The 12898-nt window shown below is 50.0% G+C and overlaps 3 protein-coding genes across 3 annotated transcripts; 1 reads left to right on the plus strand and 2 right to left on the minus strand.

Annotated features, from left to right (window-relative positions):
* Positions 1–496: 496 nt before the first annotated feature.
* On the plus strand, positions 497–2177 carry N7458_009433 (uncharacterized protein; the record flags this gene model as incomplete). The annotated part of the gene is made up of 3 exons (XM_056912815.1): positions 497–932; positions 987–1064; positions 1123–2177. 3 exons carry the CDS (start codon positions 497–499, stop codon positions 2175–2177), a joined length of 1569 nt encoding a protein of 522 aa, XP_056761664.1.
* A 240-nt stretch (positions 2178–2417) lies between these two features.
* N7458_009434 (uncharacterized protein) lies at positions 2418–3106 on the minus strand (the record flags this gene model as incomplete). Its single annotated transcript, XM_056912816.1, has 3 exons — positions 2418–2497; positions 2575–2893; positions 3005–3106. 3 exons carry the CDS (start codon positions 3104–3106, stop codon positions 2418–2420), a joined length of 501 nt encoding a protein of 166 aa, XP_056761665.1.
* Positions 3107–7303: 4197 nt separating this feature from the next.
* Positions 7304–8065, minus strand: N7458_009435 (Hpt domain-containing protein; the record flags this gene model as incomplete). The annotated part of the gene is made up of 3 exons (XM_056912817.1): positions 7304–7691; positions 7807–7970; positions 8042–8065. The coding sequence occupies 3 exons, from the start codon at positions 8063–8065 to the stop codon at positions 7304–7306; spliced, it is 576 nt and encodes a 191-aa protein (XP_056761666.1).
* Between the last annotated feature and the right edge of the window lie 4833 nt (positions 8066–12898).

The following is a 12898-nucleotide window of genomic DNA, read 5'->3' on the forward strand; positions in this document are numbered from 1 at the left end:
AACTTGCTAGAGCTCGCTCACATTTGAATTCCAAGTATACAATAAAATTAAACAGATAAATACTCCCGGACTTCAAAACAGTATGAAGGGTCACTTGTATTCAAGCCATCCTCAGCCACATCCTGGACCAACACAGCCACATCATTAGAGCCGATCAATCGGCACGTACCGCACTGACGTCATTTCAGCACTTGGCCAAGGAAAGGAAAGACATGTGAAGTAGACGATGATCAATGTGCCTGGATCATCTCAGCTTGTTGTCAATAAGCCTGCTATGCTAACGAGAACTAGTCGCATCCTCGCTAGCTGTCTCCACAGTTCCACAAAACGCCTCTGCGTCATGATACCGATTTGATCTGGTGCTCCCTTACCCTCCGCCGCCCTTCTTCGAACTATGTACACTCGCTTCCAAACCTCGACGTGACTCCCAATCCTTGACGTGACTCCCAAAATTCCAGACCCAGCGGACGTGATAGACGGACAAATACTGTATAACATGCGGCCAGCAGCACGAAGCTGTGTGCCCTTTGTTCCATCGACGCGAAGCCAGCTGTGGTTGCGCAGTCTTGGAACACAATCGCTAGCCGCAAGACCAAGGCCAATCGCTCTGAAAGCTTGCTTACAATGGCGGCCAGAACAATCAATACCCTTTTCATCCACGAGAAGGTCCTATGCATTTGAGATTTCTCAACCTTCACTGTTTAGGGGTACCCAAGCTCTGGCTGGACAAAGCCAGGCGCGATATTTCAGAAAGGCCAACTACATCGAAAGGATTGGTGACAATGAAAAGACCGAGGAGATACTGGAAACACTCGAAGTGAAGGATGACGAACCAAATAATCGGCCTCAACGACAAGTACTGGATGTAGATGGCAAGAAGCATCCTCCACCAAAATCGCAGATGGAGAAGTGGTCGGAACACCTGACTCAGGGTACGTGAAGGACTCTCAAGGAACGACAAGGGTGGTGTTGACAAGAACTTACAGGGAAAATGCTTACGACACCATCGCGGCTGTTCAAACTAATAATTCCTCTGACAACGGCGGACAAGGGTCATGATAAGGGTAATTGGCGCTTCAACAAGCACGACTTTGATATTGATATGGCTGACGTTGCAAGCAGGGATTGAACCAATTGCCATCCTAGTCCATCCGCAGCAACCTCTGTCATACCTGGAACGATTAATCCAGTCGGAAGTGCCAGCTATTGATGGAGAAACCGTTAAACGCCCACCGGCTGTATCATTCATCGCACTCCAACACGAAGACAATGCGATAAAGCCTAGAAAGAGGATCGAAGATGATCTCAACGTTGAAGCAACCTCTCGTGACACTAATACCAAACACAGGGCCGGCGATAAGGGTCCGCAATCCGGCAGTGGTGCGCCCATTGAGCGACGGCGACGATCTCAGGAGGAGGATGTCGAGACATACAGCTACCCCCGCAAGACAGATTCGAGTCTTGACCCTCTGAATGGAGAACCAGAGCGATTTGTTCGGTGGTCTCAATCAACTGAAGTCGGAGATTTCATTCGTGATGCGGCTCGTGCTGGGGAGTTCATTGTCACAATCGAGGGCGCACCAGCAGGATTGGGGCAGATCAGAGTCACAGTGCCATCATTTAATGAGCGCACCTATTTCTTGCGCTTGAGATTGCGGAAGCTATCTCGGCGGATTCAGGGTATTGCAGAGATCAAACATGAATGTGACAACTTGGCGCATCGTGGCGCACAACGTGTCGCTATTGGTGGCTTTGGAATTCTTGCCACATGGTGGTTTACAGTTTACAAGCTGACCTTCGGAACCGATTTGGGTTGGGACACCATGGAGCCAGTCACGTACCTAGTCAGTTTGTCTACGCTGATGGGCGGTTACCTGTGGTTCCTGTACCATAACCGAGAGATCTCGTACAAGTCTGCGCTAGACTTCACTGTCAGTACCCGCCAGCGAAAGCTATACCAACAACACAACATCGACCTTCAACTCTGGGAGTCTCTGATAGACGAGGGCAAAACCCTCCGTCGGGAAATAAAAAGCATCGCTGCAGAATACGACGCTGAATGGGACGAGCGTGCTGATGAGCAGGATGAGAGAGTCACCCAGGCGCTGAGGTCGAACCCGAAAAAGGACGACCGAAAGAAAAGCAGCAGTGATAAAGATGGAGAGGACGACGATTGAAAGGAGAGTGGCTTTTATTCTCATGGATCCCATTCTGATTAATTTGTCTTCTTGATACCATGATCCAAAGCGCCTGCGTTGGTTGCATTACTTGCATTAACCTACTACACGTCCACGATTTTCCTCGAGACTTGAAATCTGCAAAAATAGATCCTTCATATCTTGGAGTGTCAATATGCGAACAATAAAGAAGTAGACCAATACGCACCGAAAGAAATACAGATTCAAAGCAAGCTAAACTCAGAGCGTCCCGTTCCGCACCGGATCATAATAACCTTTCTTCGGCGACGCAGTCTCTTCCACCTGCCTAGCCTTCTTGTCTATCAGACCCAGCAAAGCCAACAGATTAGCCTGACGACATAAACAAAAACCCATTCCCCCTGAGTAGCATTCTTACCGGACTCAGGTACAGCGCCATTATTCTCTCCCTTCCGCCGATTTCGGTTATTACGCACATCACGCGAGCGGAAGACGCTGTACAACAACCACCCGGCAACCCAGTTAGGGCCGTACTCGCCATTGGTGCCTCCGCGGTCGAATAACGGGCGCGTGAGGAGACCAGCGTTGCGCCAGATTTCCATGATCGCCCAACGTTGGTGGTCTGGTCGAATATGGTGCCAGAAGAATGGAGGGCGAGTATTTGGGTCGGTGCGGACGCTGTCGAGGAGATGAGACGTATCTTGATTCATGCGGTTGTAGACCATGATTGCTTCGTCCTAGATTGGGTTATTTCAATAGGTCTCATATATGAGGTATGAAACGATGAAGGTTGAATGGGTGAGAAAAACAATTGTATGTCGAGATACAGGGCTCAGGAGACTACTTACTCGCATGGCGCGGTAATACTGTTCATGCTGTGGATCCTGCGGATTCAGACCAAGGGCGTGCATAAATTCCTCCTTTGACACTCTGGGGCCGACAGGCATCATGATTATGTTTGGATTGATTATTTGGGCAAGTGTTGTGGGAACTGGGTAGTGAGCTTGTGCAAGGTGATGCTGTGATAGGTAAACAAGAGTGGCTGGTATGAAGCCAAACGAGGGACAACTATCACGTAGGCTTGAAAATTCACACAAATGATTAAGGTGCAGCTGCAAAGCAAAGATAAAAAGAATGCATTGCTTGAGTTGAAGAATTTGTATGCAAGCCCGAAAGGCGAGGGCCGAAGCTTTATATCAATGCCCGTCTCATTCCAAGAGCATTTCTCAAAATTTGGCAGTGGTCCTTACTACGTAAAACCGTTATTTCGTGCCAACCATCCACTCCCATGCAACCAATCCCTATCTGACAGCGGGTCGAGACAGGTATAACGAACGGCCTCGGACGAACGATCAGGCAAAGCAGAAAGAATAATCAGCACGGTGGCTAAGCGGCGTCTCGGTCGTTGCCGCGTCTAGAGTCGAAGCAAAATGGCAACAATTCAGCAAAAGCGATGCAGGTCTATCGGATGCTCTGTTCAACCGGGGGGCACTGAGACACACAGGGAGACAGATGGAGAAGGGGATGGTATACCTTCCCGAGGGGAGCCAATGGAAATGTGAAGAAAATCTAAAAGGAACGAGGATCAATCAATCATGGAAAGAATAAAAAAAGAAATTATCAGAAAGAATTATCCTAGGCGAGAGGGCATTTTCCCCTATCGTTGCGCTTGTTCATGGGTCTCAAGAAATATGAATTATCCCAGGACCTATCCGCGTTGATGCGTCTGCAAGATCCGCTTGTGTTTGGGTGCAATGAGGCTTGGTAGTACAATGTGCCTGTTCTTCATCTCACACCCGTTGAAATCCAACCCCGAACTACGTCAAATCATAAGCTGGGCCGGGTAGAATCGAGGGTGCTTGGTTCGTGTATTGGCGTGAATATTCCAAGTAAGCTTGATTATGATTCAGGAATGCCCCGATAAAGTCGAGCACCGTACCACATGGATTAGAATAACTGGATAGCCAGAGGAAAAGTTGCAACTGGACGCAGGTCGAGGGTGTGCAAGCGTGTTCAATGAGTGATCTCGGTCTCAAAAGTGTGGTTCTACGCTTCTTGCATTTTCGATCCCGTTGAAGCAAGGATGAAGAAAATCGAGGTTGAAGGCGACAAACCGGGCATTGGCATTGCGAGACATGTAAGGTGGGCTCGAGGACTGAGCGTTGTAGGTAGTTGACAGCAGATAGACCTCGAGGGAGGAGCTCCCCGAGTTCGAGTCTACTATCCGAGACAGACAGACAGATGGTTTATGTAGAGATGCATGCAGGAGGTGAAGAGCTCGAAGCTCTGTTTGTCCAGGTCTGCTCGGTGATCTGGACCTTCAGGAGGCCGGAGTCGTGACTGGAACTGGTGATTGCCTATATCCAGAGACTATCAAAGTATGTTCGTATCCGTGGAGGATATCTAGTTACTGGCACATTTACTTTCGAAGCTGTCATATTTCTCGTTATGGAGCTTATTTTGAGGCTTGTGCTAGTTCGTGGACTGTCAGCCACATCCAAGCCTCCATAACGTACTCGATATTGAAAAGTCTGAAATGTCAGTCGATCATATAGCCCGTTTAACAGAACTCATCGTCCAATTTAACAACCAACTATAATTAGTAACCCAGTGCAAGAATCTTTCGGGACTATACCCACCCTGGGCTGAGAGGTCAGACTCGTTGGTCATGTTGTGCAACACAAGAAGCCACCCCCAGTCCGAAGCTCAATATTTCAATCTTACGCCAAAGAAAACGGCCAGCCTGCGTGCATCTGCACCGGAAGAGCATCCGCTGTGAGAGCAGTGCATCGTGTCAATATCTACTTTTTCTGATTGCGGGGAGAATCTAAAGAAGTGGATTAGGAAAGCAGTTGGGGATATTTATCTAGTCTTGACTTCCCCCTTTCCCGTTTGCACTTGAATCACCTTCCCCGAGCGATGAGGCAAGATGCTGCAGATGGGCAGACGACAGACGACAGACTTGGAATTCAAAATACGCAAAGGACGTAGAGCCTGCACCAATGAACATCAACAGAGGAGACTTCGCATCGCACCGCGTACGACAACAAGCAACGTGGTAGTCGTCCTCGGCCTAGACATCTCCAGATCCGCTTCACTAACCACGATCATGAAAGTCATACCTCGGGGGTCCTGGTGCAACAGAAGCATGCTCAGTATTGCCATGTGCTCTTAAACTAGCTACCTCGTCCAGGATACCTTGTGAAGCAATAACTCGGGATGACATAGAAAGATAGACAAGCAGCGCGGCTCAGTTTGGCCGCACTGGACTCGGCTTGGATCGAACCTGGGGTGGAGATGAATAGGAGGGAAGGACAACAGGTAGACAAGGTAACGCAAACAGCCGGTAATCCCCCTCGTTTTGCTCGTGCCGTCTGTCGTGCCGTCTCTTGTGCCGGAACTTATGCTTATTTCTGCTCCTGTCGGAGCCTTTCTGCTAGTCTAGTGGCGAATTCTGTTTTAGGGCCCGTTTGTTGTCCTCGCAAGGCCCGGATGTTACCCGAGTCGTGCACGAGGCGAAGGTAGACGAGGAACGTTATTTACGATGCCCCGTGGTTTCTAATTCTGCGAGCTGCCGTAGTTTGTGTAGCTTTGAACTAATCTACGGAGGTGATTTCGGTAGTTGCTGTTGCCGGGTTCCTCAATCGAAGCTGTGAGTGTTTATCATATAGTTAGGGGAGGACGGGGCTTAGGATATGCTGGCAATGCTAAGGGGGGATTTCCGGCTGTAATTGACAATTGAGTATGACAGAGCCTCTAGGAGATGTCCTCCTGAATTCAAGGCCAAGTGGGCACTTTGTCGCACGGTCTATATCCACCACCAAGTCAAAGATGCAGGTTCCCGTTCGCCGGCTTTCAAACACTCCAAGTCGTCCTGCAACTGCGGATGCAAGGACGGAAAAATATGCAGGATTCCTCGGGGGGACTGAGTTGAAAAACAAATTATGCGGTGACCCTTTAGGCTATACTCATTGCAAAGACTCGATTTCTTTTCTAATTCTATACTATGATAAACGAAATGTTGGGATCAGCCGTTTGTTTAGCAGGGTCTCGAGTATCACTACGAGTAGCAACGGAGCGGAATCTGGGGAAATGGACACGTTGAAAATTGAGGGGAGAGCTGTTCTAGTTCACTCGATATGATTTGCCTGACTCGTGTACAAGAGAAGGAATGGGGTTCACCTATACGAAGCTGTCCAGTCCCTTGGCCCTATCTAGCTACATCACCGCCGACAGTAATAACTCAAATCACTCATGATCGACCGATCGACCAGCCACTACTTAACCGCTATCACCACATCGATTAATAAATAGTATGCACCGCGTTTCTCAAGTTTCGGGCAGTCAATACAAGCTTATCCACAGAGTCTAGTCCCACGCAAGTGGCTGAAGGAAGCTTTTCGGAGGCGCCAATAGCCAACGCAGATGCATGCGGGTAGTGGATCAGGGCTTGGGGAGGTGCATCTCTAACAGACTAGTAGATTAGGTTACTGTAGTATATTCGGGACTCGCTACGTTCAAGGCCTAGCTTATTTAGATGGTGGTGCTCCAAAGCATACTTTACTCTACGGAGTTGGTCGTGCCATAACTGTTCATCTCATGTGCTTGCCTCTGGATTCTTCGCATTTTGCTATTCCTCCTGGCACATACTGATTCCATTAGGTAGTAGCACTCGGATTTGGTATCTTAATAATTCGATATTCGATACTCTTCTTTCAACGCCATCATCTAGAGGGAAATGCCACTGTCGCAAAGGTACCGCCTACACCCAAGAAGCATAACGGATCGAAGAGTTGGAATATCGGAACACGAGACTAGATCTGGTACGACGACCAAACCACATGCTCTCACTCCTCGCTTTCATGTCTCTGGTGTCATCCATCCACCTGCACAGATGCGAAGGCCCTGATCAAGGCAGTTGCGGTGGGAGGAAAGGGAATTTTGTATGTACGTCAAAAGAACCGGAAGCCAGCGAGAAAAAAAGGGCGGGGAGAGGGAGAAGGGTGGGGTAAGAAAAGAGGCAAAAGGGCCATTTGCAATGCTCCATCCGTCGCTAATAAAAAGGGATGGGGAATTTCCAAGAAAGAAAAAAAACGGACCGAAGCTCATAACGAAAACAATAATAGCAAGCCACCCCTGTAACCCCCTTATTTCTTCGAGTCATCGGTCTTTGAGTTTTCTTCGGTATCGTCGGTCTTCTCTGTGAGGTTGGTCGCTTTGGCATCCGAGGCGGCGGGCTTCTTCTCCTCCTTGGGCTCGGGTTTGGGTTCGGGCTCATCCTTAACCTCCTCGCCGTAAAAGCGGCGTAGGAACTTCTCGACCTTGGCGTATTCGACCTCGACCTCCTTCAGGGTCTTCTCAATATTCTTCAGGGCGGCATCCTCGGCGACCTTGCCGGAGCCATTCTCATCGAGACCATTGCCGAAGTGTTGAATCTTTTCACAACCATCTCGGACATGAATGAGGCCTAGAGTGGCCGAGGAGCCCTTCAGGAAGTGCCCGAGCTGGGAAAGCTCATTGAGGTCCTTTTTCTCACTGGGATAAAGCGTTAGATGATGGGCTTGGTGTTCTGATTGTGGGGTATGGTTGAGGCTGGATTAAGCAGAGCGAGGCCAGACGAAGTGAAACGTAAGACAAAGCAGGTACTTACAGTGCGGTCTTAATGTTGGTAAATGTGGATCTAGCCTGGTCGAAGAAGCCGTAGACAATGCCCCTGCTAAAGTCACAGTCGTCGTCATCATCCATCTCAAGGATCTGCTCAAATGTACTCTCGTCGATGAGATCCTTGACATCGGAGAGCTTGGGAGGCTTGGCCTATCGATAGAGGTCAGTATGGAAAGCTCCCCGGTTATGGGTTGTGGCAGCATGCGGCTCGAAATACATACCTCCTTTTTATCGGCAGGTGCCATGTTTAGTGAATGTGTGGGGAAAGAGACCAGGCTCAAAGGAAAGTAGGATCAGCCTACACCAGGGGGATCGTCAACGGATCGATCGAACTCTGGTTGCCCGATTTGGTAATCCAAGATCGAGAACGAACGGATCTGCAGTATATCTCGGGTCAGTCATCGTTCACTATACGAAGTTTTGTGTAAATGGTGAATATAAATGCGAGTGAAAGCCAGAGCCAGAGCGGGAGCGAGTCATGTGGTTAAAACCTTGAGGAACTGCGATGCTGACGGGAGATATCAGGCAGCTCGTGTTTCCTGACAAAAGAACCAGCCCATCCATGTTCCACTGGAGGATGCTGCCATAAAAAGCCAGAGAGGGGGATTTGTTTATTACGTTGGTTGCGAGGGCCTGCGGAGACTGGCTCGTGAGGACCAAAGTGGGCACTGATCCCAGGGAGAGCAGAGCAGGGAGGTTCCCGTGGTCTCGAGCATGAATCTCCAATAACGAAGAGGATGATGGTCGCCACACAGGCCCAGGTCCAGTACGAGGCAGATCCTGCGTTGTGGTGGCTGAGGGGCTTGGTGGGCGGGTGGGTTGAAGAAATGGGGGAGTTTGAAGCAAGCCACGCAGATGAGAAAATGGAATCTGAACAGGGAAGGGGGCAACAGCAAGGGTGGATGGCAGTGAACGGGTCAGGACAGTTCAAAATGGGCAGCTTACTGTGCGATACCGCAAGCCGATGAGCGACGGGATAGGATGATACAGGGTTTGGGAGGGGAAGAAGAGAAGAGAGATTCAGAGGAAGATCGGGAAAGGAGGAGGGGGGCCAGTGCCAGTGTGCCAGATCAAGTTGGGTTGAATAATGTGGAGAGTAGTCATGAACCGGGCTCCGACTAGGAGTCTTTTTGGACAGAAAGGACCCCCAAAAATATGGATCAAGATGGATCCCGCGGAAGAAGGAACGAGGGACCAGAGATGACCCAATTCAGGCATATTCTGGCCGTGACGGCGAGGGGAGCACCCAGCTGGAGCTCCGAGGGTCAAATAGTGCCTCCCCCTCCCCCACTGGCCAAGACGAGGAGGGTAAATAGACAGGAAACTAGCAGGCAAAAATGACCCTAAAACAACCAATCAAAAGGGCAGGCCGATCAATTGGGTATCGCGTGTAGTCCAGAGGGGGGGTTTTTTGATGCCCGCGCTCAAATGGGAGAAGAAGAAAAAAGGAGGGGCAGAATCATGACGCTATGCAAGTAGATTGCGACACAGAGGGGCAATAAAGAAAACAGTTCGGAAGCAGCCTACCTTGTACAGATTATTGGCGGATAGCGGTATCGTTGTATCGTGATATGCAAAGCTGTAGTGAAAGCCCAAGGAGGGGGGCCAAGGGGGGATATCACGGATGTTGGTGTTTGAGAGAGAAATCAAAGTTACGGAACGACGAGGGAAGTTAGCGAGAGGACAAGAGAGAGGGCGGAGTGGGTAACATTGGGAATGCCAGAAATTACAAAAGAGGTATTTGTATTTGTTCATCGGGGACGATTCGTATGGGAGAGGTAATTATGAGACATATTCATAGGAGAATAGGGGCGTAATCCGAATACACGTGTGTACGGACCATACATGGAATCCCCGATCTGGTACGGGCCCCATACATCGCCAGTACCCAGAACGGGCCAACTATGAACGGTCGTCCGCTGGTAACGGCTCGTCTCCGACGAACCAACCTTTTGACAGCCGCACGGTTGCCAGAGCTTGCCGCACTAGCTTGCTCTGGCCCGTTCGTGATGTTAAACTTCATGATTCATGAGATGGAGACTCAGTATGAACTTGTGTTTTGAAAAATGTCCGGTCCTTGAATACATGGTATATACCAACCCTAGCGCTGCTGCGATTCCTTCCCACAAACACACTTCCCAGCCAGGATGCTGTCTTCGAGACCCTCCCCGACTGGCGATTGATTGAACCAGGTGACATGGGCACAGGTTGATATCATCAGCTCCGCCGTGCTGGATCTGAAGGATCACAACCATTCGGACTCCGGCTTGAATCCGCGAATAACATCTGGCCAGTGGTGTGAAACCACGACCCCCTCAACGTGCCAGGCCTGCGCTCCACCAGGGACCAAGCAACGCCATGAGATCATCGGCAGTCCCCCACGGCTGTTTAACCGGATTGAACCAGAATGGATCTGTTACATCGACAGCATACCTTCAAAGAGATGGTTATACCTCCTCAAGGATGGCAGGGCCACAGAGCACCCCCCAAAAAAAAGCAATCAACATGAATATGACCTGAGCAAGCTGTTATTTCCTCTAGCAATGTCTCGGGACACAGCGGGTCCAATTCTACGAGATTATACTCCGTATTTGGGCCACTACAGCAGTTAGCAGCCACGCAACGACATCATCGGGCCGCCGATCCCAGGAGCGACCCCGAGCCGCAAGAGGGGGGAATTTCCACCTAGCGACCAGCTCGCCCTTGCGCAGGTCAGGTTTCCTGAATTAGCATTATTAATGTCATTTCTTTTTCGCCTTTTTACCATGCTCTGAGGAAATGACCAGCACCCAGCGTGGTAATCTCCACCGTGGTCCCAGACAAACAGGAAGGAGAGTTCCAGCAGAACTGCATGGCCAGCGCAGCGAGCACTAGCACGGTAGATAGCGAAACCACGAAGAAAGGACCCCCTGTTTCGATTCCGTGCGACCATATCAATCAAGGAGCAGGATCGAGACCTGGAATAGTCAGTAGCCCAAACTGGTCGAGAGAAATCGCCAAGTAGTCTAAGAATAATCCGACTCGCACAGCAAAGGGACCAAAATCTATCAAAAGAAGTGGATGCAATTTGGACTCGTGCCCGGTCCTACTGTAGACACGATGAATCAGTATACCCGAAAAAACTCCCCCAAAAGCGGCCACTTCGATCTGGGCCCCGAAGGACCCCCCGACGGCGAACCACAAACCTTGCTGTGAATGCAAGAAGCCTAATCCAAGGCCTCCCCCCCTTTTCTTTTTTTAATTGCGGTCTTTTTGCACCTCCCCTAGCCCGGCGATGTCATGCTGCATGAATTCGGTGGTGGATTCGATTTCTGACGTATGGGCTCAGCTGAGACACTGACGAGTTTTTCGGGGACTGTGTTTTTCTGTTGCGGAGGGGGGAGAGAAGGGGGGTGGTTTGGTTCGGCCGGCTAAAAAAAAAAAGACATGATTATGCTGTCACCGATGACGAAGTTGGAAATATCCCGACCCCAGGGAAAAAGAAATTCTCAAATTATAGGGTTGGCCTTGCGACCATGATTGTCGTGAAAGATCTCGCCCGCAGAAGCATGGGGGTTGGTGATATCTTTTTCTGGAGAGAATTATCATCCATCGATCTGATCACCTCCCAGCCCTAGCGATGAGGGTCACCCGCTCGTGCCCGCCATGTCCTTTTGTTTATATAGTGAGGGACCAACGTGTCTCTCGTGGGGAGTTGCCTGCTTTTTCTCGCGTGAAGTGGTTGGCCCCGACGTTGGACCGCCAATCAGCACAGCGAGTGACCGCCATGACATCACGGCGGGGCTAGTGGCCGACTCGTGCAGCCTCTGATGTCATTCTCGGTATTACCCAGTACATCTTGGATACAGGCACGATACGCATCGTCTGTACGGGCGGTATAGAATCTCGGTATTGCTTGTATCGAGATCGTATCTTGTATCGGCATTCGATGGGCCATGGCAATCACCGAGTAAGAGAATCGCTTGGCGGGGGATTTTGGGGTATATATTCGACTTGAAGCTGTCTCCCATATGAGCAACAACTACACATATAATAGTCTGTGCAATCACTGCCTACTACTCCACGCTGCGCGGTGACAGCTCAGCATTCGCCGTTCAATAGGTACTTTGATGTACGGAGTACTTCGTTCTTGACCAAAGGCCTACTCGAGTCTAGCCAGCTGGTGGCTAGTATCACGTTGAACTAACCCCATCCTGGAAAATGCAGGGCAACATCATCGGTTGCATCCATGATGTCAGGGTGCATATCTACCAACTAACAATGCATACCAACGAACAATGCAGGATAGACTTGTCAAACATTCAAGGGCTGTGCGATGTGAGATCAGCCTTTTGCTGTGAAAGAGTGCACTCTGGGCGCTAATCTGAAGACGCCTGATAGTCCCTTAGCCGATAACTATTCTACTACAATGGATTGGCAATGTATAAGTAACAACTCCAAAACAATTTACAATAACGGGGAAAGAAGAATTTAAACTCGAGAACCGAGGCACATTGCATACAAAGCCATCCCACCACTAGCCCCGAACAGGGCCGGCCCTAGACCGCCGTCGGCAAAATTGGACTCTTCGTCACTCAGAATAACCAAACCCTTTGCTGGATTTGCTGGATCTACCATGCTAAGTTTCTGAATCTCCGGATTTTGTCCAGTAAGACAAAGTACAGAAGACACGGTGGCTGACCTTGCCAGCCACACCCAGCCCGCGGCACCATGCGGCACCTTGCCTAGCTATGGGCTGAAGCCATCACAACTTTATGGCGTGATAATAGTGGAGGAAGAATGGCTTAACTTGGCTCTCAAAGTCTGCTTCCCCCCATCTTCCCCGCCTCTCTGCCCCAGACCCACCCGAATGGATTTTTGTCTTCAGGAATAATACGAGGTTCACAGGCGCTAAATGGACGAGGAGCGGATGGCAACGTAGTGGAGCGGATCTTTAGGGGGCTGGATTGTGCAGATGGGCAGGTAGGCCCCAAGTTGACGGTGACACGATAGGCTGGAGACGGAGCAGGGTTTTGCTGGCTTGGGGTTGTTGTCAACTGCAGTTGCTTTTGTTGGCTGGGGAAGTGTTCCGCTTGGCT

This window comes from Penicillium daleae (assembly GCF_028827525.1).
Source record: "Penicillium daleae strain IBT 16125 chromosome Unknown utg000008l_segment0_segment0, whole genome shotgun sequence".
In the NCBI taxonomy this organism is placed as follows: Eukaryota; Fungi; Ascomycota; class Eurotiomycetes; order Eurotiales; family Aspergillaceae; genus Penicillium; species Penicillium daleae.